The 21,507-nt window shown below is 36.2% G+C and overlaps 2 protein-coding genes across 5 annotated transcripts; one reads left to right on the forward strand and one right to left on the reverse strand.

The window, feature by feature from the left end:
- Positions 1 to 243: 243 nt before the first annotated feature.
- Positions 244 to 7,484, forward strand: LOC144573958 (uncharacterized). 4 transcript variants are annotated; one of them, XM_078323748.1, is made up of 9 exons: positions 244 to 387; positions 491 to 2,136; positions 2,719 to 2,848; positions 3,465 to 3,559; positions 3,987 to 4,225; positions 4,838 to 4,924; positions 5,496 to 5,595; positions 6,146 to 6,359; positions 7,030 to 7,484. In XM_078323748.1, exons 2-9 carry the CDS (start codon positions 502 to 504, stop codon positions 7,254 to 7,256), a joined length of 2,727 nt encoding a protein of 908 aa, XP_078179874.1. In that variant the 5' UTR covers positions 244 to 387; positions 491 to 501; the 3' UTR covers positions 7,257 to 7,484. The 4 variants fall into 4 exon arrangements, with proteins under 4 accessions (XP_078179874.1, XP_078179872.1, XP_078179875.1 ...); XM_078323747.1 differs by having other exon boundaries at positions 263 to 387; positions 488 to 2,136; XM_078323746.1 differs by having other exon boundaries at positions 248 to 2,136.
- A 1,181-nt stretch (positions 7,485 to 8,665) lies between these two features.
- On the reverse strand, positions 8,666 to 20,747 carry XRN4 (exoribonuclease 4). Its single transcript, XM_078324245.1, has 22 exons — positions 20,341 to 20,747; positions 19,208 to 19,310; positions 19,024 to 19,100; positions 18,352 to 18,543; positions 17,584 to 17,703; positions 17,052 to 17,114; positions 16,837 to 16,971; positions 15,936 to 16,100; positions 15,256 to 15,333; positions 14,928 to 15,014; positions 14,765 to 14,848; positions 14,395 to 14,490; positions 13,797 to 13,867; positions 12,744 to 12,872; positions 11,865 to 11,941; positions 11,393 to 11,433; positions 11,234 to 11,308; positions 10,764 to 10,918; positions 10,549 to 10,653; positions 10,174 to 10,249; positions 9,993 to 10,072; positions 8,666 to 9,625 (listed from the first exon to the last, which is right to left on the reverse strand). Exons 1-22 carry the CDS (start codon positions 20,545 to 20,547, stop codon positions 9,007 to 9,009), a joined length of 2,835 nt encoding a protein of 944 aa, XP_078180371.1. The 5' UTR covers positions 20,548 to 20,747; the 3' UTR covers positions 8,666 to 9,006.
- Between the last annotated feature and the right edge of the window lie 760 nt (positions 20,748 to 21,507).

Genomic DNA, 21,507 nt, shown 5'->3' on the forward strand with positions numbered 1-21,507 from the left:
GAAGAGTAGCTTAATTTATACAATCAGGATACATCAGATTCCTTACCAGAATTACATCGTGTTAGATAACTAAGTAATTAAATCCTCCAGGATTTCTACCACTCGAGCTAATTTTGGAGCCAAGTACATCGGCTGCAGAGGAAATTCCAGTCGAGCTAATTTTGGGGCTGCCTTACGTCCACGGCGTCTCTGAGATTCGTACCAGATTAAGATAAACGGTCCGGATCTCAGGTCTTGACTGCTGCTTGAATTTATCATGCGAACTCCTCATAAAATCGCTCGCATGATCGCATCTTCGTCTCCCCTCTTAATCCGAGAAGCGAAGGCGAAGTCCATTCTCCTCTTTCTAATTTCGCATCTCAGATCAATTCTTATCGTAAGAACGAAGTACTGAACCTCTTTATTTCGTTAGAATATTCAGAGTTTGTTTGATTCTTGGATTGTTTTGGACGATTTTTTAAGTGTCGGATTGTGTTTTGCCATATAGTAGAGGATATTGCAATGTCGGTGCCTGAGAAGAGAAAGCGATTGATTCTCGAATCGAGCGATTCAGAATTGGACGATTACTATATCTCTCCGAGGGCAAAACCCTGTAAAAAAGATGCTCCAATCGATAAAAATCTAGCCAGAAGTGCATTATCGAAGGAGAACGAAGAGGAGACACGAATTGAGAAGTTGAACGTTAGTATCCGTAAGAACGAATCTGATCATGGTTTCGGTGCGTCCAGAGCAAATCGCGGTATCAAGGACAAACTCATGGGAACCGAGTGGGTGAAAAAGAGAATAGGTGAGTTTAACAATGGTGAAATTGATGCTATGGGGTCTAGAATTGAGTCGGCAAAAGACAACAAGGGACCGAAATTGGGTGTACCACGGTGCCGTTATGAAAAAGAGGAGGTACGAGCTGGTAATTTTGTGAGTGAAAAGAAAAAAGATTTGAAACAGAATGGTAAAATGCCTATTTTGAAGAAAGGTCGCATCTTCATGCACGAATCAATAAAGAAGAGGGCAATTTCTGATCCTATAAAAGCCAGTTCTTTAAAGTTTAAAGGGAGTAGTTCGTCTTGCAATGTAAAATTGAAAAGTAAAGGTGATTTAAATAGATACAAAAGAGAAGATTTGAACAAAATGAAGTGCTTTAACTCTGAATTTGTTGAACCTACTGCTTTTCCATCAAGACAATTATTCATGAATGGTGAAGGAAGTGTTGTAGATGGATCAAATTCAACAGTTGAAGTACCAGAAGGACCCTCAAGCACTGAGAAAACCAGGTCCAATGAGATAAATTCAAGGAGGGGAGATGTCTCTACGTCCGGCTCTTCAATTCCAGCCAACAAAAGAATTAGCCGTCTAAACAGGGGTCGGAATGATGTTAAGAAGAAAGTAAAGGACCAGATTAGGAATATGCTATTTGATGCCGGCTGGAGCATTGAGCTGAGGCCCAGGCGAAACAGAGATTACGAAGACTCTGTCTATGTCTCACCCCAAGGTACTAGTTACTGGTCTATTACTAAGGCATATGCTGCATATCAAGAGGACAAAAAAACTAACAACAAATCAATAGCAAAAGACGAGTTAGAGATGCTAAAGAGAAATGTGCGAAACAAGCGGGGCCATGAGGCAGGGACTGTGGAAGCTTCTAGAGAGGCTAAATGGAGTATGAGAAAAAGACCTCATGGAGACGACCGTCTGGACAATTATACCCCTTATGAGTGGAGAAGAACAGTGCTATCGTGGCTCATTGATCAAGGGGTAGTTTCAGAGAACAGCAAGGTCAAGTACATGAATGTGAGAAGAAACAAAACAAGGCTGAAGGGAAGAATCAGGAGGGATGGTATTTATTGCTCTTGCTGCAGTAAGATACTCTCTGCTCATAAATTTGAACTTCATGCCGGCAGCAAAGAGAAACAAGCCTATGAGAATATCTATGTAGAGGAATTGAGTGTTTCTCTAACTCAGTGCTTGCTGGATGCTTGGAAGAAGCAAGGAGAAGGAGAGAGAAAGGGTTTTCATGAGGTGGAGGCATGTGGCGATGATGCAAGTGATGATACCTGTGGCATCTGTGGGGATGGCGGTGACTTGATCTGCTGTGACGGCTGTCCCTCGACCTTTCATATGGCTTGCTTGGGTATTCAGGTAAAGGGATGCTGAGAAAGATTTTTTTTTTTTTGGGTTTACTAACTGGTGTTTATTGTTCGTGAAATATCACTATATCCTAAAATGTCAACAATCAACTCCACCCGTTCAGAATTAGTAATATAATGTGTGCCCTTTGAAAACAAAATTCGACATTTGTTTGTAGGAAACATGAGGAACATCAAGTGGACCCTTGCTTGTCCACTAATGTATATAAATATATTCCCAACTACCCTCCTTTCTCATCCTCTATTTATTTGCAAAACTAGTTAGGAAAGGGAAGTTTGTGCATTATGAAATGAGGAATTTAGGAGTAGACAGGTATTTCTGACATTGTCCAATCTTATAGGGCACACAAGATATATATATATTTTTTTTTAGCATAAATAGATTTTGTTGTTTGAAGGTGCATATATGAAACGATTCAATGTTTTATTAATTCTAATGAGTACTTAATGCTTCGCAAAACTAATTAAGCACCAAGGAAGACATTCAATTTTTTCATGTTATTTATATAATGTCTCGTGCTGTTGTGGTGCTCCTATAATAAGTAATTTATTATCAACAAAATCACTTTTACAGGTACTTCCTTCGGGATATTGGCTCTGTAAAAACTGTTCATGCAAATTCTGTAAATCAACCTCCTCAGAAAATCAGGAGACTCACAAATCATGTTCTGTACTACTAGCATGCCGCCAGTGTGGCCAAAAATGTATGGCTCATTTCACTGCTCTTGATTTTGTAATTTCTTTAGGGCATTTTACAAATTGCAGGCGATAGTTACATATTTGTAAACAGCACTAAATTGTGAATCAAGTTGCTTAGCAGAGGCTCATACGGACTTGAATCTCAATACAAAGACCAGTTAAATTTGGTCAATTGTTCTTATTTTAATTTCAACACGGATAAAATGGTCAAATTTAAGCATGGGTAAATATCTTGAATAATGTTGAGTGCTAGTTGCAAATATGAATATTAATATGGGTTTTCATTTGCAGATTGGGTAGAAGTATTAGGCATAATTTGCAAATGGACCTTACTTGAATACAAATGTTGCAATTGGGTAGTTCTGTTTCTTATACAAAATTATTTAATTTACCATGTATCTGTATACTATCTTAAGTGGATTACCTTTGTTGCCTTTTTTTCTGAATAATATTAATAAGAAGTTATTGTCTACATGGTGGTACTTATACATTGGATAATTTTTACAGCAGGAGAAGTGCTTGTATTTTGTAGTAATATTTATTTTAATATGGTCCAGTCTAAACTTTCTTTTTTTAGTATAGGACCATAGGTCTAGTCTAACTATGTAAACATATGTATAGATCACGAAGGTTGTATTCCGGAAAAGGATGCTGTTTGTACAAAATCTAGCTCAGGGCAAGTGAGTAACTCATTTTGTGGGCTGAGCTGTAGAAAGGTAAACTTTTTTTAATGATCTATAGTCCTATGTTTTGTTTTGTGCATTCTTATGTTTACAAGTTGTATACACTGGTAAATTTTGAAAAAAAGACTTGCATAATGAGACACCACTTTTCATAATTTGCAAAGGTTCCTGAATTATTGATTAGTTAAATTGAGTAAGAGGAGCACTTCATATTTTCATCTATTCCATGTTTCAAAGTTTTAATGGTATATTGGTTATGAGCTTATCTTGTGTAGTTTTTAAGTAGGGTGTAAATTCTTTTTCCAAGTTGTAACAATACTGATGTTGACAACAAGTGAGTTAATCTTAAATATAAGCATTCTAATTATTAGATGGACATTTAGTAAAGCCGTTATAGTTAGTATGATAGAATAATTAATAAGTCAAAGTGATAAAAGTTAATTTATTTCTATATGCACAGCTGTACAAGCAGTTGCAAAGGCTTTTAGGTGTGCGAAATGAAATTGAAGGGGGTTATTCATGGACTCTAGTTCGTCGGCTAGATGAAAGTTCACCTAGAAACCTACAAAGACTATCTCAAGTGGCTAATTGCAACTCCAAGATAGCTGTGGCATTTAATGTAATGGACGAATGCTTCTTGCCTATTACAGATCAAAGAACAGGGATTGATCTAATTCACAATGTTATCTATAATTGCGGGTATGTGCAATCCTCTGGTGTTGGAACATTTTAGGCATCTTTGTTCTACACGCATCATTTGCAAGTATCAATCGATTGATAACAGAAAGGTCCGATTAAGCCAAAAAATGACCAAAAGCTTTTATTTTTTCATATTCATGCAATCTAGTAACTTCATTCCTGGTTTATACAATATGTGTAGATCTGGTATCAAGCACTGACATCTGCTACTTGATTGTAGTTCAATTTGGGCTTAGGAGCAAATGAGTGGGTTAGAGTAGTACAAAATTGTCAATTTTAATTGGAATATAATCCTTCCATTTTAATTTAAATGGCCGGGTGCTATCTGAAAAAGTGAAAATACAATTGAAGATCAGCTGTAATTTTGCATTCCTTGAACTTGAATTGTAAGTACATTTTTTTATCAATGAGCGATATAATGGGGCTATCTGATATCAGATTACAGCGTTATTGAGTTTGTGTCAAGTAAAATGTGTCTATCCAAGCTTGAACTACTAGAAATTTATCTTTATAAAAAATATATATATATCTTAGGAGAAGGCTATTTGTTATTAGTTACATTTCCAAGTGGTCCTGGTTGATTTGATTAATTATTAACGTCCTTATGTGCAGATCAAATTTTAGTAGATTGGACTTTGGTGGCTTCTATACCTTCATTCTGGAACGGGGTGATGAAATCATTTCTGCTGCATCTGTTAGGTACTTCATTCGGAAACCAGATTATTATTTCAACTAATTCAAGTCCGTAATTAAAATGTTTGTTTCCTGAATAATCTCTTATGACCTTAAAACCTAATAATGTATGTGTACCCTGCAAACAAAAAAAGTTTCTCATATGTCCTCTAAAACACGGATGTCTATGCCCCTCTCTTTATCTCAGAACTATCCAGATTACAATCTTTTCTTTTGTATTTACTTAGAGATGAACTTACATTGCATGTTTTGTAAGGCACATTAGCAATTCACCATGTTGCCGGGGAATGAATGTATGGTTAATTGGCTATTCTATCTTGTTTCTTTTCCTTTGGAGGGGAGTTAGATGACGTGTAATTGCAGTCTAAGGGTTAGCACGAGAACTTGTACTTAATTAATTATATATAATCTAAAATTGTGAGCATATTTTGTTCAGAGTATGTGCAGTTTAGCTGCTTATTTATTTATGCCAAACAGTGTCACAGAAGATCAGAACCTGTCTCATTACATCTTGGTTGCTCCTTATTGAGAACTGTATTTTACAAATGTTATGACTGAATTATTGTACAAGAAACAGGATTCATGGAACAAATCTGGCCGAGATGCCTTTTATTGGCACGAGAAACATGTACAGACGACAAGGAATGTGTTGGCGCTTACTTACTGGCATTGAATCGGTACTTCATTCCACCTTTAAAATTAAAAAAAAAAATTATGTACATTACTCAATTGTCAATAATTTTGGATTTTTCTTAAAACATGTATTTTGGGTCAGCTTTGGATATTCAAATGGTTCAGTTAGTTTCAGTGAGATTAGTTGAAGTGCAAGCTGTTTCCACCTGGGACGGAGTAATAGTAATTACTCATTGATGATGAACTAAATATAAATGTGTTTAATGATGGACATTTTGTAACTGGGAAGGAATTGGGTTTACAGAGTGGGTTCTGTGAGTAAGAGAGAGAAAAAATTCCTTAAGCTGTTTCTCTTTTCTTGAGTCTCATGTAAAGACAAAGTCTGGAAAAATAAAATGATGAAATAGTCGAACTCGTAGCAAACACATTAAGTTAAATTATTTGTAACGGCGGGTATATGCCAGGACCAGCTGTTGTTCTCTATTGTTGATTTTACTTTTTGTATGGCCCTAGTAACTCGGTTGTATGTTTCATATGGTCTTACCTTTCCATGTTCTTTTTTGAATTGAACTTATTATTTATAAAAATGTGCAGGCACTTTGCTCACTGAATGTAAAGAAGCTGATTATACCTGCCATATCAGAGCTGAAAAGTACATGGACAAATGTTTTTGGGTTTACCCACCTTGACCGTACTCATAGAAAAGAAATAAATTATCTTAATTTACTAGTTTTTCCTGGTACGGGTCTACTCCAGAAAATTTTGCTAGCAAAGCCTTCAGATAGGGTGCATGCATCTACTATTGAAGGTACTTAATTTCTCTCTTCCTTCTTTCATTTCCTTACTCTCTTCTTTTTGGAGATTGGTTCTTTGTTGTACTTATTTGGGTTTGTCAGGATCAGCCCCTCCCTCAGTGTTCATATGCTGAAAGGAAACATAAATTAAATAAATATCCACTGCTGCTGATGTACTGACCTGTATGTAGTACAATACTAGGCGGACCCCTGAATTGAGAAATTTAATGGAAAAAAAAAGATGCTGAATGGTGCCTAATTTTCTGAATATCCTGATTACATGTAGTTAAATTTGAATATTGTCCATGAACTTACTAATTTCTACTCCACAAAAAAAATGGTGACTTCTAATGGATAGATAATGGATTGACTTGAAAGTATCGACAATTTTTAATATAACTTCTACTTTTAAATTAGATGCCTGAGTTGTGATCATACTAAATGCATATTATACTCTTAAGTAACATGTTGAAGTTATGCAAGTTTTACTGTAAATCAAACATTTTGAAGTTTATAGGACCAACAATATGCCTATAAACTATATAGTTTTGAAAATTGTTTGGGCTTGATTTGATCTATGCTGTCAAGATTGTCAATTTAACCAATTGTCAGCGGATCCCAATGCTGTTCAATACATGATGTAACTCGTACACTTATAATTTTGCGCTATTAAATTTACAAAAGACATTCTTGTAGGTCCTTCGGAAGGTAACGGAAAAGATAATGACGTCAGAAATGTGAACTCTCTTTTTCAGAAGCCTTCAGAAGTAGATTCTACATTACTGAGAGAGTCCATTCAAGGTGCACATGGGGAACAAACCATGCTTGAAGCTACTACTGAGATGCCTAAAGATGCTGAATCAACCGCAGAAAAACTTCCATTGGCCGAAGTGGTTGCCAGTGGATGTTAAACTGCTAGTTTTTGAGGATTACTTCGTAATTCTTAATGGATGGAGGTCATCTTAGATCTTTAACCTTAGTAGGTGATGGAGGTGGATAGGTTTTGATAGTCTAGAACTTCATATGATTAAGTAGGTTTGTTCTTTTAGTTGATCCTCAGAATTATTCCTAATTTTACATGGTGCGTACCATAGTAGATACTAATTTCCAAGCCTAATCTGATCTTGCCTTGTAGAAAATGTGTGACAATTTTGCACTTTATTTCTATAGAAATAAGATTCATTCAACAACAACAACCAAGCCTTTAGTCTGGTAGTCCCAAACAAGTTGGGAGAAATAAGATTCGTTCATCATTTTTTAAATAATATGAATATAAAATAGGATATACAAAAATACTTGTGAAATTATTTTTACTATAAATAAATTGTTTATATCATTCTGTTCTCTGGTTAGTGACTTAGTGTCTGAATCTTTTAATGCGGTGTATTCAGATGCTTCTGTTTTCCTATTCCTTTTTTTTTTTTTTTTAAAAACTCTTTTGTGCTTTTCGATTTTCAAAAGTTCAAAAACAAAAATATATAAACTGAAGTGATAAAAAAATCTATGAAATATGATCCCGGTCACTTGAATGCCGATTTTTTTATTAATCGGAAATAAAAAAAAATATGGGAAAAGGGTATCATTTTAATGGAAAATTGAAATCTAGAAAAAAAGGGATGGTTTATCCTGTTCAGGTAGAGTGTTTAGATTAGATTAACCATCCCGTCCAAATTAGTGCTATGCTAATTTGGCTAAGAAAATAAAAAATCTTGGACGAGATAGGTTATCCTGTCCAGTACTATAGCACACACACACACACATATATATATATATATATTTTGAGATTTGCTATAGTGCTGGATAAGATAATCTATACCATTCAAGATTTTTTTTTTTTAAAGTTAAATCACTAATTAGAGTTAAGATTAACGGGACGGAATAAACCATCCTCTTTTTCCTAAATTTCGATTTTTCAACAAAACGATCCCTTTTGCAATATTTTTAATTTTTAATTTTTTATTAATAAAAAAATCGGCACTTTATAGGTGCAAACCAAAAAGCGTTGGAGTGTACTGATTGCATTTTGTACAATCACATTAAAGAAGGCATGCTAGTACATAATTACATATCCAATAATTATATTTTTGTAATATGAGTGCTAATTTAGATAAAACAATTGGAGTCTAAACGAAGAAAAAAAATGACGGGCATTCGAAGGTTTGAACTTCTCTCATTGCTTTTTTAAAATATATTCGATAATTAGGCAAAATATGTAATTTTGATCATCAAATGAAAAGATAACAGCAGGAATTTTCTCATTAGAGTACTATTGTTTGCAAAACTAAAAGCACTATGATTCACATGTGAACTGAAATTGAAGGACGAATCAACACAGGTGCATGCTTTTGCTACTATAGATCAATATTTCTGTAAGATCTGAACTACAGCAATTTATTTTGCATTTCACACAACAACGCTTTAATCTTGTCAATACACTGAAAAATAACTAAGATAAACTAATGCACCCTTTTACACCCTAACTACAGAGACAATACGACGATAAATACAAAGACACAATAATTTAAACCATTAAAACCTCTTTCTCAATAATGAAATTCCAAATTCCTAACATTAAAAATTAGAAATGAGAAAAACAAACCAGATCCTCACTTCAACAAGTGCAAGCTAAGTTGCAAAGAAGGTAGAATTAGGACCGGCCAATCATAAACTCTTAGCTACTGGGTCATGCTGTTCATTCGCAACTGAATTCTGCGACTTAACTCGGTACACCTTCACGACTTGTGGGCCCGGTCGTTTCTCATTAAAACCACCTCTACTAGGCCCCCCACCATTATATCTACTTCTCTCTTGCCTCCCAATCCAATTATTTGGTGGAAAAGGTGGCGGCACACCAGGATGCTCAGGTGGCACTGCTTGCTGAAATGAAACAGATTCAGATCCGCTAGCCCGGTAACCCGCAACGCTTGGATTGGGTGCTCGGATGTATTGCTGATTAACTGTCAGTCGCGACATCCCTGCCTGAATGTTGTAACCAGGCCGCTCTTGGATCCTCACATTGTGCTGGTTCAATTGGGGGTTCGGGTTATAGTTCGCATAACCTTGGTAAGGCGTATAGTGATTATGGGTGTTTTCTTCAGCATAGCCATATGGGCCAGCATGTCTAGGCCTGGTGTTAGTGGGCCCACGTGGCCCACCTCTATAGGGCATGTCTAGGAGCCCAGCAGTGCTGCTAGTAGGTTTGATTTGAAGAGAGTTTCTGATAAGCCGGTGTGAAGCCTCCCCTAAAGAATTGCCTGAAAGTGCGCCAGAGATTTGAACCCTGAAATTGTAAAAGAACATATATGCATGCATAGTATATTAAAGAAAAAGAAAAAAAAAAAAAAGGAATATTGGGTGAAGCTACAAATTTTTGGTGGAAAGGCAACCAGACAATTACAAGTATTACCATACCTTACTAGTCACATGTGATATCTGTATCTGATACTGTACCAATAAGCACTGGCTGGCATGAAACCAGTGCTAGTTTGAATACATGTCAGACTCGTTCTTTATAAATAGTCTTTTACTTCCTTGTGGTCCTTAATTGCATAGCAGAATGTTTATTTGGGCTAGTTCACCTTCAAAAATTATGGACCTGTAGGTATATGATTGGGCACAAAAACAAAAGGGTGAGTACAAAGTGATACCTCTCTCTATTTTGCTGGCGACGACCATTGTCTTGATGCCACAACACAGGGAAAGGCTTGAAGTCATAAAGTTTTAAACACTGTATATGAGACACACCTGGTTAAAAATTCATCTGAACAGTACCTTTTTTTGACAATTGTGTTCAATTGATTTATTAATTTAAAGCTTGTTGAGAAGTACCTTTGCCGGGATTATGACCCCTTCTGGTGGTTCTGGAATATGCTTATGGTATTGGGGATTAATATAGGTAGCATTCCTGCAAAAATTAGTACAGTACAAAACACAACTATTTTATCTTCTTTAGAAACACCACTGAGTAATGACATTTATATTTCTTTTGGGCATGTGGAGGGGAGATGGGTTTGCTGCTTGATGCAGTTCTTCTTTAATGCAGGACAAAAGTTAAAATTAAGTTCCAGCCTATAAAAGAAAAAAAAAAAACAAACTGGCAGCATTTTCCTGTACCAATAATTTGATCTGGTTTCTTCATGTATTATAATGGCACCAAGGAAGTTTGCTGAAAAAAATACTTGTGTTAAAGACAAATAGACTTACAAAACTCTGTTATTCATTATAGCACCAAAGCCATTAATAGGGGAATTCACTGACACGCTGCAATGATTTCTCTCAGATAAACAAAGGTAACCATTCATCCCGCCACTTAAAACAAAAAAAAGGCGCACGTCAATGAATAATGCAAAGTCAACAAGAGATCACAGGGAAATGACCATGGATATAAAATAGAAAATTAAGAAGAAACAATAACAAACCTCGCAAGTGGATCAATCGGCAAAACAAATGCTGGCTCCTTGCTTGTTAATTGGGAAATCGTTTTATATAGTACAAGCACTTGACTACCCAACGGGTGAATATCACGCACATATAAAATGTCATACATTGTACTATTTCTAAACTTCTCTTCGTCCTGTAAAAGCACCTCAAATTGCATCAAAGGGGGTGTGTAGGTAAAAAAAAAAGGCCTTAGTACTGTTTCTATTATTTTTCGATTTGCTCAATAAAGAATGTCAAAAGCGACTTTGAGTAAACTGCATTACTTCAGAAGTAAATTGCGGTAATGGTAATGGCCATAACCACCAGTGTGCCCGCGCGTGCACAGTAAGAGAGAGAGAGAGAGAGAGAGAGAGAGAGACCCTTCACTCCTTGACGGCCTCTGTCAAGTTTTTTTCAAGAAAAAAAAAGAGAGGGGGGAGAGAGAGAGAGAGAGGGAGAGGTTTCATACTGTCAGGTCATCTTCAAGTTTCTTCGTTTCTGCAAGCAAAAGCCTCTCATCAATGAACGGCAATTTCGCAACACCCTGTTAAATAATCAAAAGCATATTCAATACAAAAAGACTGACTGAAAAAAGATATAAATTCACAAGTAAACAAAAACAACTTGCCTGCCAAGCAAATCGCTTTCCATTCATGTCAATTTCAAAATCTATCAAATGGAAAAAATAACAAGTGGTTATCATTTAAATATACTTTGATTAAACATAAAACAACCATTAACAATGAGTAAAGTAATAGCTCATTCTACGAGCAGTACAAACATATAAAGCATGGTCAATTCTTTCCATCTTTTCATTTAGCTTCTGGTGACTAATTACATAATTATCCTGATCCAGCCTTAAACAGCATAGATCTAACTAAAACAAGAATGATAGAATAGTGCACATAGCAAAAATACCATACAGGTCAGCTTTCAGTACGAGACATGAAATAACTGGTTTAAAACATAAAATAAGGTACTTAGAGAAAATGCTGGAGGTGAAAACCCACAGATATGAAACTTCATATTTTGGGACGTTCTTAAGCCTAATGTGTAAACATAACCTATAAATAAAGTACAACAAAAGTAATAATAGAGACCTTCAGGATAGAATGAGATCAGAGGCGAATTTGGATCTTTCATGAGTGCTCTATATTGCTCTGGTAGAGAATCCGAACTAAAAGAGGGAGAACTCAAAGTGAGTAATAAGTAGGGATTGCTTGACTTTTAGGTTCACTAATAATGCTCCATCAAAATTAACTTTATTGAGATGCTTGAATTTTCTCTGGGAAGGCATGCATTATTCTCTAAAGCTGGCAAGTGATAGCTAACATTTGCTAGGAAAGCAGCAATTAATGTTAGCTATTGCCATGAGTACTGAAAAGGCAGCAAGGCAGAACACCCAAGGGCCATAATGTGGCTGTATTCTTTTCTATTACTACTTGAGCGTATTGTAATTTGTAAACTCTTATTTTTCATGTAAAATTTTGTCAGTGATCATTTCGGCCACTGCAATTTTGCAGATTTAGGTTATCTGCAGACAAAATCAACTGCCAGATTGAGCTAAATTTTGTAACCTTGCTCGTTCAAACATTAGCTCATTTCCCCTCAAGACTCATCAAGTCAAATTGATTCATTTAAAGTACAGAAGGAGATGTCCTAAATGAATCTCTTTGATGCCATTAAGTTCTGATTCTGGTGTGAGTTTGGCCAAATTAATCAAAATTCTCTTTTGTTCAAGCGAACTGCTGCTTTCTAGTTACAGGTGGGTGTTCATTTGAATTATTAGAGAAACTAGATTCAGGTACTTAGGCAACTTCAAACTCAACCATCAGCTTTACAGGTAGTTCTAATTAGCAAACTATTAATATAATGTCCAGAAAGCTGCAAGGGTGAGATACTGCAGGCATAATAGAAACTACAGTAAAATATGCTAAGACTTACAAAATGCCCAACAGAGAAAAGAAGAAAAAATAAACCTTGAAGCAGGTAATGTTCCCATCAGTTGATCAAAAGGCTTAAATGGTTGGCCCAAGAAAAAAGTGATCTCCAGATCAGCCAACCCTTTAAGGTCAGATGCAAAGGGCGCATAATGGTATGGGTAGAACCTGATCAATTCAGTAAAAATTAAAGTTGACCAAATGAAGCTGGTAAAGTAGCTAGTAAGTAGAAAATTTTCCACGCTAAATCACTGCAAATTCAAACAAAATATCCTCATAAGTGTATTCTGCTCAACCAGCTCGTTATACAGTTTTTCTTGTCATCCGGATACGATGTTTATAGTTTATACACTTCTGCATTATGGAGAGCCAAGGCTCCACTTTTAAGTCAAGATCTTTATGTGAATTTTGCTCAAGGACAGACTACTCACGGCAGAGAACCTGTCTCTCCCTTGCCCTTTCGTCATGAGGGTGAGAAACCTATGCTTGCCCCGTATGGTGTGGGACACACTATTGGACACGACATTTTTTTCATTTTGTATTGAAATAGGGGCAAAGTAGACTGTCTTGGCCGACCCCTGTGAGATTCTGGTTGCATGGCGCTGTTGTGGAATATTTAGAAGGAACTAAACCGCATGCTCTTCTTTTAACAGCTGAAAACACCACACCTCATGACTAATGGATATTAGGAGTGAAGCCGAGCATTGGGTTGCTCACTACTAGCGAAAACACTTTGTAGTACTTTGGGAATACTAGGCTAGTTAGCTGGAGATGAAATTCTAACTTTTATCTCGTTATTTTCTCTTCTTCTTTGTTTTATGTTTTACTTTGTTTCATCTTTATTGACATAACCCACTCCTTGTAACTCGCTCTTTTATTATTAATAAATTCTCTGTAGGCGAAGCCTACTTTCCACAAAAAAAGATAAGCATATTCTATTTATAAATTGTTGACTGGCTCAAATCAATAAAATAGAAAAGATTTCGATCAAGTTGTACGCTTTCCTATGAAAAAGATCTTAATTGCTTCAATAATTAATCTAATAGGTTTAGTTGATAAATTGTGCAATATTCTTGGAAAGTTTAAACATACCACAGCCATGAGCAAACACCTTGGTAATAGTATCTCATGACCCAACAAAGGCCTTCAACATATTTTTGAACCTACAGAAAGATTAAATAGTTACTAAGAAGCAACAAAAAATGGTAACATTTTACACTAAGCAAATAAAGAAAGAGAACTGCTAAACAACATAGCTAACCTAATGTAATCAGCATTCAGAAAGAAATAATGCAAAAAAAGAAAAAAAAAAAAACCTTGAACTTAAAAGGCCACTCCATAAATCTCCTGTACCCTTTAAAAAGAAACTGGTCCACTAAAATACTATTAAAAGCTACTCTGGAATCTCTTGTACAAATTCAACAAGGATATTATGTTTTCTTATGATTGGAACTCAAAACTATTACAGTTATAATTAATTGACTGATATAGTACTGGTACAATTAGTATTTTTTTTTTCTGTTCTCTTTTGGTTAGAATACAGAAGTATTACTTGTGTTTAAGTGGGTAATACAACAGGATTGGCCTTGTAGATCAAGTAGATACAACTGGCATGGTCAATATATGGTAAATTTTGTATCTGTAAAATAAGTGACCAGGACAAAATTATTCTAGTTGGCATATCACTCACAACATCTCTCTTGATTTCGTCAATATTCCTCGATTCTTCTCCTTTAAACTTCTCGGCATAATACCTCTCCTTGTACCCTGGCTCCCCTAATTTTACCTTATAAGAATATAAAGAATACAAAAGTTCACAGCATTACAATGGCTTAAACGGATATATTACAATCAACATCTCCTGCCTCGGGTTCAGTATCTAAGTAGTCAGTTCTGGTACTATGCTCTCCTTGGGTTTCTTTTGTTGTGGCTGAGTACCTAATTTAGTGACTAAATGAACCTTATTATAAAGATGTTTTTACTGAAAAAACACAAGCATCGGCCTAGATGCCTGCACCAGCACCCACTAAATACTAATTAAGATTTAATTGTATAAAAACCTTGTCCACTTTTTCCTCCGAATTTTCAAGCGCTCCTACTCCAAGCTTAGATTCTCCATTCCTTTCTCCATTCCTTTCAATGGCCTATAAAATATATCTCAAGGTTATAATAATTTAATAAGACAAAGAACCAAACTGTATTAGCAAATAATTACTCAATAACCTGCTGAATTCGAGTTCGCTTTCTAAAAATTTCCTCTTCGTATATAGCAACTGCCTGTATGAAGTGCTCCACCCGATCCAGTACTACCTGAACACATGGACACACTCATATTTTTAACAATCACTCTTAAAATCAACTTGTGACCAAGCCGCAGAAGTACCAAATGCAAATTGATGTATAATTGTAGGTAGGAATTTTACAAACATAAAAGAAAAGTTCCTATTATTGAATAGAAAACCAACTCAATTACATTAGTAGATGTGCTTTGCAGTTTGAGTACTTCCAGTGAACACATCAGACCCAAAAGATAAAAAGAAATCAATATTACCTCACCAGAATCAGTAAGGTAGCCGCCCATGTTACTGAACTCCTTTCTGTACACAAACATGAGCAGAGTAATCGCCCCCTGCAAATTTTAGCACCTACCAACATTAAAAGACTATATACCATTTTCAAAAGGCCTCTTGAAAATTAGAATATCCCCTTTTCTTAAAGAAATCCCTGCAACGGTTATACCATTTTCAAAAAGCCTCTCGGAAATTAGGATAATTGCACATAAAAAATGTTCAAATACTACGCATAAACCTCACAAATGAGAAATGCAGTACATGACTCTATATAACATTGAAAAATTTACGCGCATCTCTCAAAAAAAAAAAAGAAAAATTAGCTCAGAACATTGGAAAATTATGTTTCCTCCAAAACATAAAAAATTGGCTCTGCAGCTCTCGTTTCTTTAGGTACTCTAATTCGGCAACATGCCCAAGCTAAACTTCCTCTATTGTGTATATGAGAGGCTATTTGTTTGAATGTTTTATATGGGCATGTGATCTGGTTACTAGTACGACAAATATTTCAGTGTTTTATATGGGCATGTGATCTGGTTACTAGTACGACAAATATTTCAGTGTTTTATATGGGCATGTGAGGCTATTCATTTTACAGAGGTTAGATTGATAAATTGATGTTTCAAGGGACATGCCCCAAAATACTCCTAAAAAGGCTAACCTCACGTATTTCTAAAGTAGGCATGTGAGGCAGAAAGTCATTTCCCACAAAGAAGCACATGAACACAAAATCATCCACAAGCCGCTCCAGGCTTAGCCTGAATGGGGGGTTATCAATATGCAAATCATGCTCCAAGTACTCCCTCAATACCCATATATTGAGGAACTGCAATATATATAATAAAAATAATTCATGACATGGGTTAATTTCCAGTTGAAAATACCATGAAAGCATTTTGCATATTGGCAGTAAATATCTGATTTTGAAGTTATAATCTCAAGGTTTAGAGGGATTACAGGATCTATTTTTTGTAGGACATAAAAAAAAATTAGTAGCCATTGCAATATATATCTAAAGAGAGAGAAAAGGTCGAAATGTGCTGGGATAGGGTGATGTATAAATCATCTAAAGAGTCTTTGCATGACTGTGTTGTACATATCCTGAAATGCAATGGCGCTAGCCCTTTGAAGATCAAATAAGTTCATACTTTTAAACTTCCATTCACTTGTTTATTTTTGCAGAAGTCAAGGTTTAAATCCAAGATTATTGAGAAGTGATGATACCTAGATCTTTCTACACAGCCTGTCCCAAGCCAGGAAAAAGGAGGAGGGTTCATGATAGGCTTGGCGAGCCAGCGGTAAAAAAACAACCTCTTTATGGAAATGAAACCCTCAGGAATTGGGTAGTAGTAGTACTAGGATGGGTGACCTCCTAGGAAGTCCCTGTGTTGCTGATTCCGGTTGGGTTTCATTTCTAGCCTACCCCAACTTATTTGGGAATAAAGGCCTTGAAGAAGAAGATGATACCTAGATCTTTAGGTATTATCTGTTTTATGTATTCTAGGGGTAAAAGTTTCCTAACATTCTTAGATAAAAGGTAAGAATAACAACTCAAAAAACACCTGATATCTCTTTTTGTAAATAGGGGGTAATTCTGCAGCATCTCCTTCCTTAGGTTTACCTTGACACTCAGCTGCTACATGGCCGGCTTGACCACAAACAAAGCATTTCTCTTGATGGCCTGGCATTGTGATTACCTATTTTACAAAGTAGAAAGAAGCTCTAATATGCAAATTCAAGGAAGGCTTTTAAAAGATTGTAAGTAACATAAGGATACCTCTCTTAAAATGGAGAAGTGAACCTCATGTGTGGCCAAAGAAAGCATTATGAGATCAGCATCCTGTGTAAAAGAAGTAAGTTACACAATGGACCTGTACTGACAAATGAGCTTAGAATCACTGTTTCTCTTTTTCTCTGACATTATGTCCCTACTCAAAATACAAATATATATTTTTTTCACTGGTAGACGGGGGTGTTTTCTAAGCAGCAATAAGGAGACCCCCCCCCCCTCATAAGAGTCATCAAAATAGAATTTAATAAAATTAACAAAACCTTATAAAATGTTATTAGCCACATTATGACATCACAACAGTTTTGTTAAACATAAAAAGGTCCCATTCTACTCCAAATTCCTTAAATAAAAGCTAGCAGACTCTCTAGATAAAAGTGTTCATGTCCTCTAACAAATATTCTGATCACAGGGGTGTTTACAAGGTAGGGGAAAATGCCACTGAAAGGAAATTAATCCACGTAAACCTCACCAAGCCACACCAGCAACACTAACCAATCAACAACAAGCAAAAACTCACCAAGCCATACAAGCAATGCCGTGTATTCGGGTCAAAACCTGGAAGGTTGCGTTGAAGGCGAATGTATGACATAATCTTGTGCTCGCCTTCTCCAGGCACATTTGCATCAGATAATAGTACCTACAAAAAAAAAATCACCTGTCAACTTTTAACGGCACAAGTCTTATTAATTCATTTCTAAAAAGACAGGAAATTTGAAAGCCTAGTACTACACAGCATTAAAAAAGCGAAATAAACCCAGGTTAACTGAAATTTGCATGGCCGGAACTACAAAAAATAACAACAACATACAACTTTCACCCATACTGTCTGGATTAAGACCATTTTAGTTCAAATGAACAATCTTAGACATTACCATAGTAAAAGAACTATAATTCGAACTCAGGTACAGCTTACATGCTTCTGACGATGCAAAATGAACTAGAAGTAACTAATTAATGCACTCAAAGAGCTGCTTTGCTTTTATCTTTTACCAACAAGCATTTATCTTTTTCTTTACTTCATGGCTGTCCGCTTAATGTTTCAATTTACAGTATTAATAAGATTTTATCCACGCCAATTAAAATTAACCAAATTCATCCTTCGGTCCTTCTAATTGTAACTGGGGTTTCAATGAACCTCATGTAAAATGAGTTCTGACAAAACTTTCAATTTGAGGAGACAGGTTCAAGTCAGCAAATACTGATAGAAAACCAGCTGAACTAGAACAACGAACAAAGATCAGCACCGATACAAATCTAACCAGATTATATCAATTCGTGTCAACACCTTGGTAGTCTGCCATCCAGGCATGTGGTTCAGTCTTAGGTGGATGTAGTACTGAAGAGCAGTTGAAAGTGCAAACATGAATGGTGTGCCAGGTGTGATCACATTTGAATCAGCCGTCTGTCTCTTCTCTTGTGCTGCCAAATTTTGCCCCTCTAGTTCAAATTCTTTTCTCACCCTCTCCTCTTCAGCAGCCTATGGAAAATATAGGAGTATCACAAAAGTAAAAAAGAAATAGGATTTTATTTACAAACTACACCCACCATTTTACCATAGTCATGTACTTTAAAAAATTTGCATATAACAAATCCTACTTTTTTTGGGTCAAGATCGAAGCAAATTAAAAACGAACCATGTAGAAGAGTTTGTGTAAAATGCATAGTTCACTTGATATAAGAAAAAACATGTGGGTATCTAATCCTTCTTGCTTCACATAATCTTGGTATTAGTAGTAAGATTGCAGCAGGTCAGCAGTGGCACAATACAAGTACTAGTCTTACCAAATTTCCATTTTATGTTTCAACTGCAAGCTTTCTACAATTGCTGTTGCTTGCTTGCACATTATGGGTCAATAGTGGAAAATTTGGGTAAAACCAAAATGAGTTTCAAGATAATTGGATCAAGTATATACTTGATTGCACAGCTGAGGTGTTAATTTGTAGTTAGAATACTTACAGCTTCAGCTGCATCTTTAGCAGCTCTAAAGCGCCTGGTTCGTTGTTGGTTCATCTTCGCTCTAGGAGCAACGCCATCTAATCATGTATTATATATTCTCTGTTAGGTTATGACAAGACTAAGGAGAAAAATAATTAATATATCACGCAGCAGGGGAAAAAAAGAGTTTTCAGTATTTTCATACCGATTGCCATGAACAGAAGTTTTCTTGGGCGAACAAGTGCAAAGACATGGTCTATATAGCCAAAAATCGTCTTAAATACATCATTGTATGTGGTCGGTGGAGGCTGTAAAGAAGAGCCATCAAGGAAGCACAATATATATAATAGAATATCTTGACCAGATTCATAAAGAAATGACCGATTTATTGGTTAAGTTAGTCATGGCCATATGCGTGTCACATTTGAAAAAGAAATGAAGGGCTAAACTCCATTTCTTAATTTTGATCAACAAACTTTAGTTACAGTGACCACACCAAAAGAAGTTCTTCATTTGGAAGACAGTGTGTTGCTCTACTTTCTATGGAAGCTGTCCAACTAAGTTAAAACTTAAACGACAAAGCCAACTGTATGATATCATTAACTATACAACAAGATAAGCATATGACTAGTTTACTAGCAGGAGTAGATCTAAAGGAGGTATATGATGCAGACCATTTTTTCATGTGAAATTCCTTCCATATTTCAAATAACCCCCCCCCCCCCCCCCCCCCCCCCCCCCCCCCCCCCCCCCCCCCCCAATTAGACAGTCATTTGTTTACTTCAAGCAATAGAGATGCAATTTAAAAAAAAAAAATCTTGTCTAATTTGCGTTCTCTTTCTCTATCATCCTTACTAAACTTTAGAAGATCACCAAATTTGGACCCTCCCTATGGTAACTTTCTGAGTCCACACCTCTATACTAGGTAAGCTTCGAGAGGCAAAATGCTCCCTTAATGTCAACAATGAAAGAAGGTGCCAATGCATTCTAAATATTTAAAAATAACTCTCCATGAATCACCTCCCTCTTGATCTCTGATAGTGCACACACACTACCAAAAGTTAGGTCATTTAATTTTCACGAATACAGTTCCATAATAGTTGAAATGAGATCCAATTTGAAAAAAAAAGAGATTAAAACCACTCTCTATCTCATTTTCTCTCTGCCATTTCACTATTTCTCTCTCAAGCATTACAATTCCCTCTGCTAAGCTCTCTACCACCATTTCTTGCGCACTCGCAAATCAGGCCCAGAAAATGTCAACAAAAAATTCAACCTAACCCAACCTCCCTAGAAATAAATATATTTTAAAAAAAAATCATGAGTAGAAAAACAAACCCGTCCTTCAGGATGGAAGCAGGGATGGATGATGCCGTTCATGTCGAGATAGAGATTGTCGAACTCGAGACCGTTAGGGTTTGGACGGCGCAGATCGACTGGGACCCACACGCCCGGCTCGATCTCGATCGCCGCCGCCTCCACCGCGTCCGACACCGTCTGCGGGTATCTGTCCGCTAGCCATCGGTAAAACGCCGGGACTCCCATCTCTCTTCTATCTGTCTCTCACTTGATTACTACACTAGTTATTACCCCGTCTCTCTCTCTCTCTCTCTCTCTCTATGATTGAAGATTTGAAGATTGAGAGTGCCTCACTGCCTCGTGATGAGTCGATTGAGCTCCGCGAGAGAGAGAAGTTCAAAGAGTGCGAGTCTCTGACCGTCTCCGCTCGGTGCGATTGGTTGGTTAGCTAGTTTGGGGCTTTGGGCACCAAGATCCAGTTGAAAAAAAAAAAAAATCGGGTATATTCGGCACTTCGGCAAATCGGGTTTTGATTTCTTTTCGCGGGTTAATGGATATCCTTTTAGGGGTCAATCATGAGCCCGGCTAGCAGTATCACATCGGTGTCACTGTCACATGACACTAATTTTAAAATTAATTAAATATACTTCAAACAATTAATTCAAACTGTTCAAACTAATTTACTTTATGAATAATGTATTTACATGCAATTTTTTTTATATTTTTGAATTATTTTAGTATCAAATCAAGCTGTATAAATGTTAAAAAATGAATGTATTAAAATTAACTTAAAAACTCACATATTTAACCGCTTGACTTGATATTAAATAAATTCAAAAAGTTATAAAGTTAACCAACATGTTAACGACTCGACTACGACAAAATGGATCAAATTTTGCCATTTTTTTGTTTGCAGGACCTCGACGTGACATGAGGGTGAAAGATGTTCAAGAATCTGTTTTCTTTTTATAAGGCCTAAAAACGAATCAATTTTTTTTTTTTTTGGCTTTTTGACCCCATATTGTAGGGTGGATCTTGAAAGATAGGAAAGATCTCCCTCCAAGCCGTACATACGACTTTCGTCGAATACGGCTTTCCACAGAATTCTATATGTATCTATGAGATCGAGTATGGAATTCTGTTTACTCACTTGAGATTGAGTATCCGTTTCCCTCATTTTCCTGTTAGGATTGGAAATCCTGTATT

This window comes from Carex rostrata, chromosome 22, assembly GCF_964058835.1.
Source record: "Carex rostrata chromosome 22, lpCarRost1.2, whole genome shotgun sequence".
Lineage (NCBI taxonomy): Eukaryota > Viridiplantae > Streptophyta > Magnoliopsida > Poales > Cyperaceae > Carex > Carex rostrata.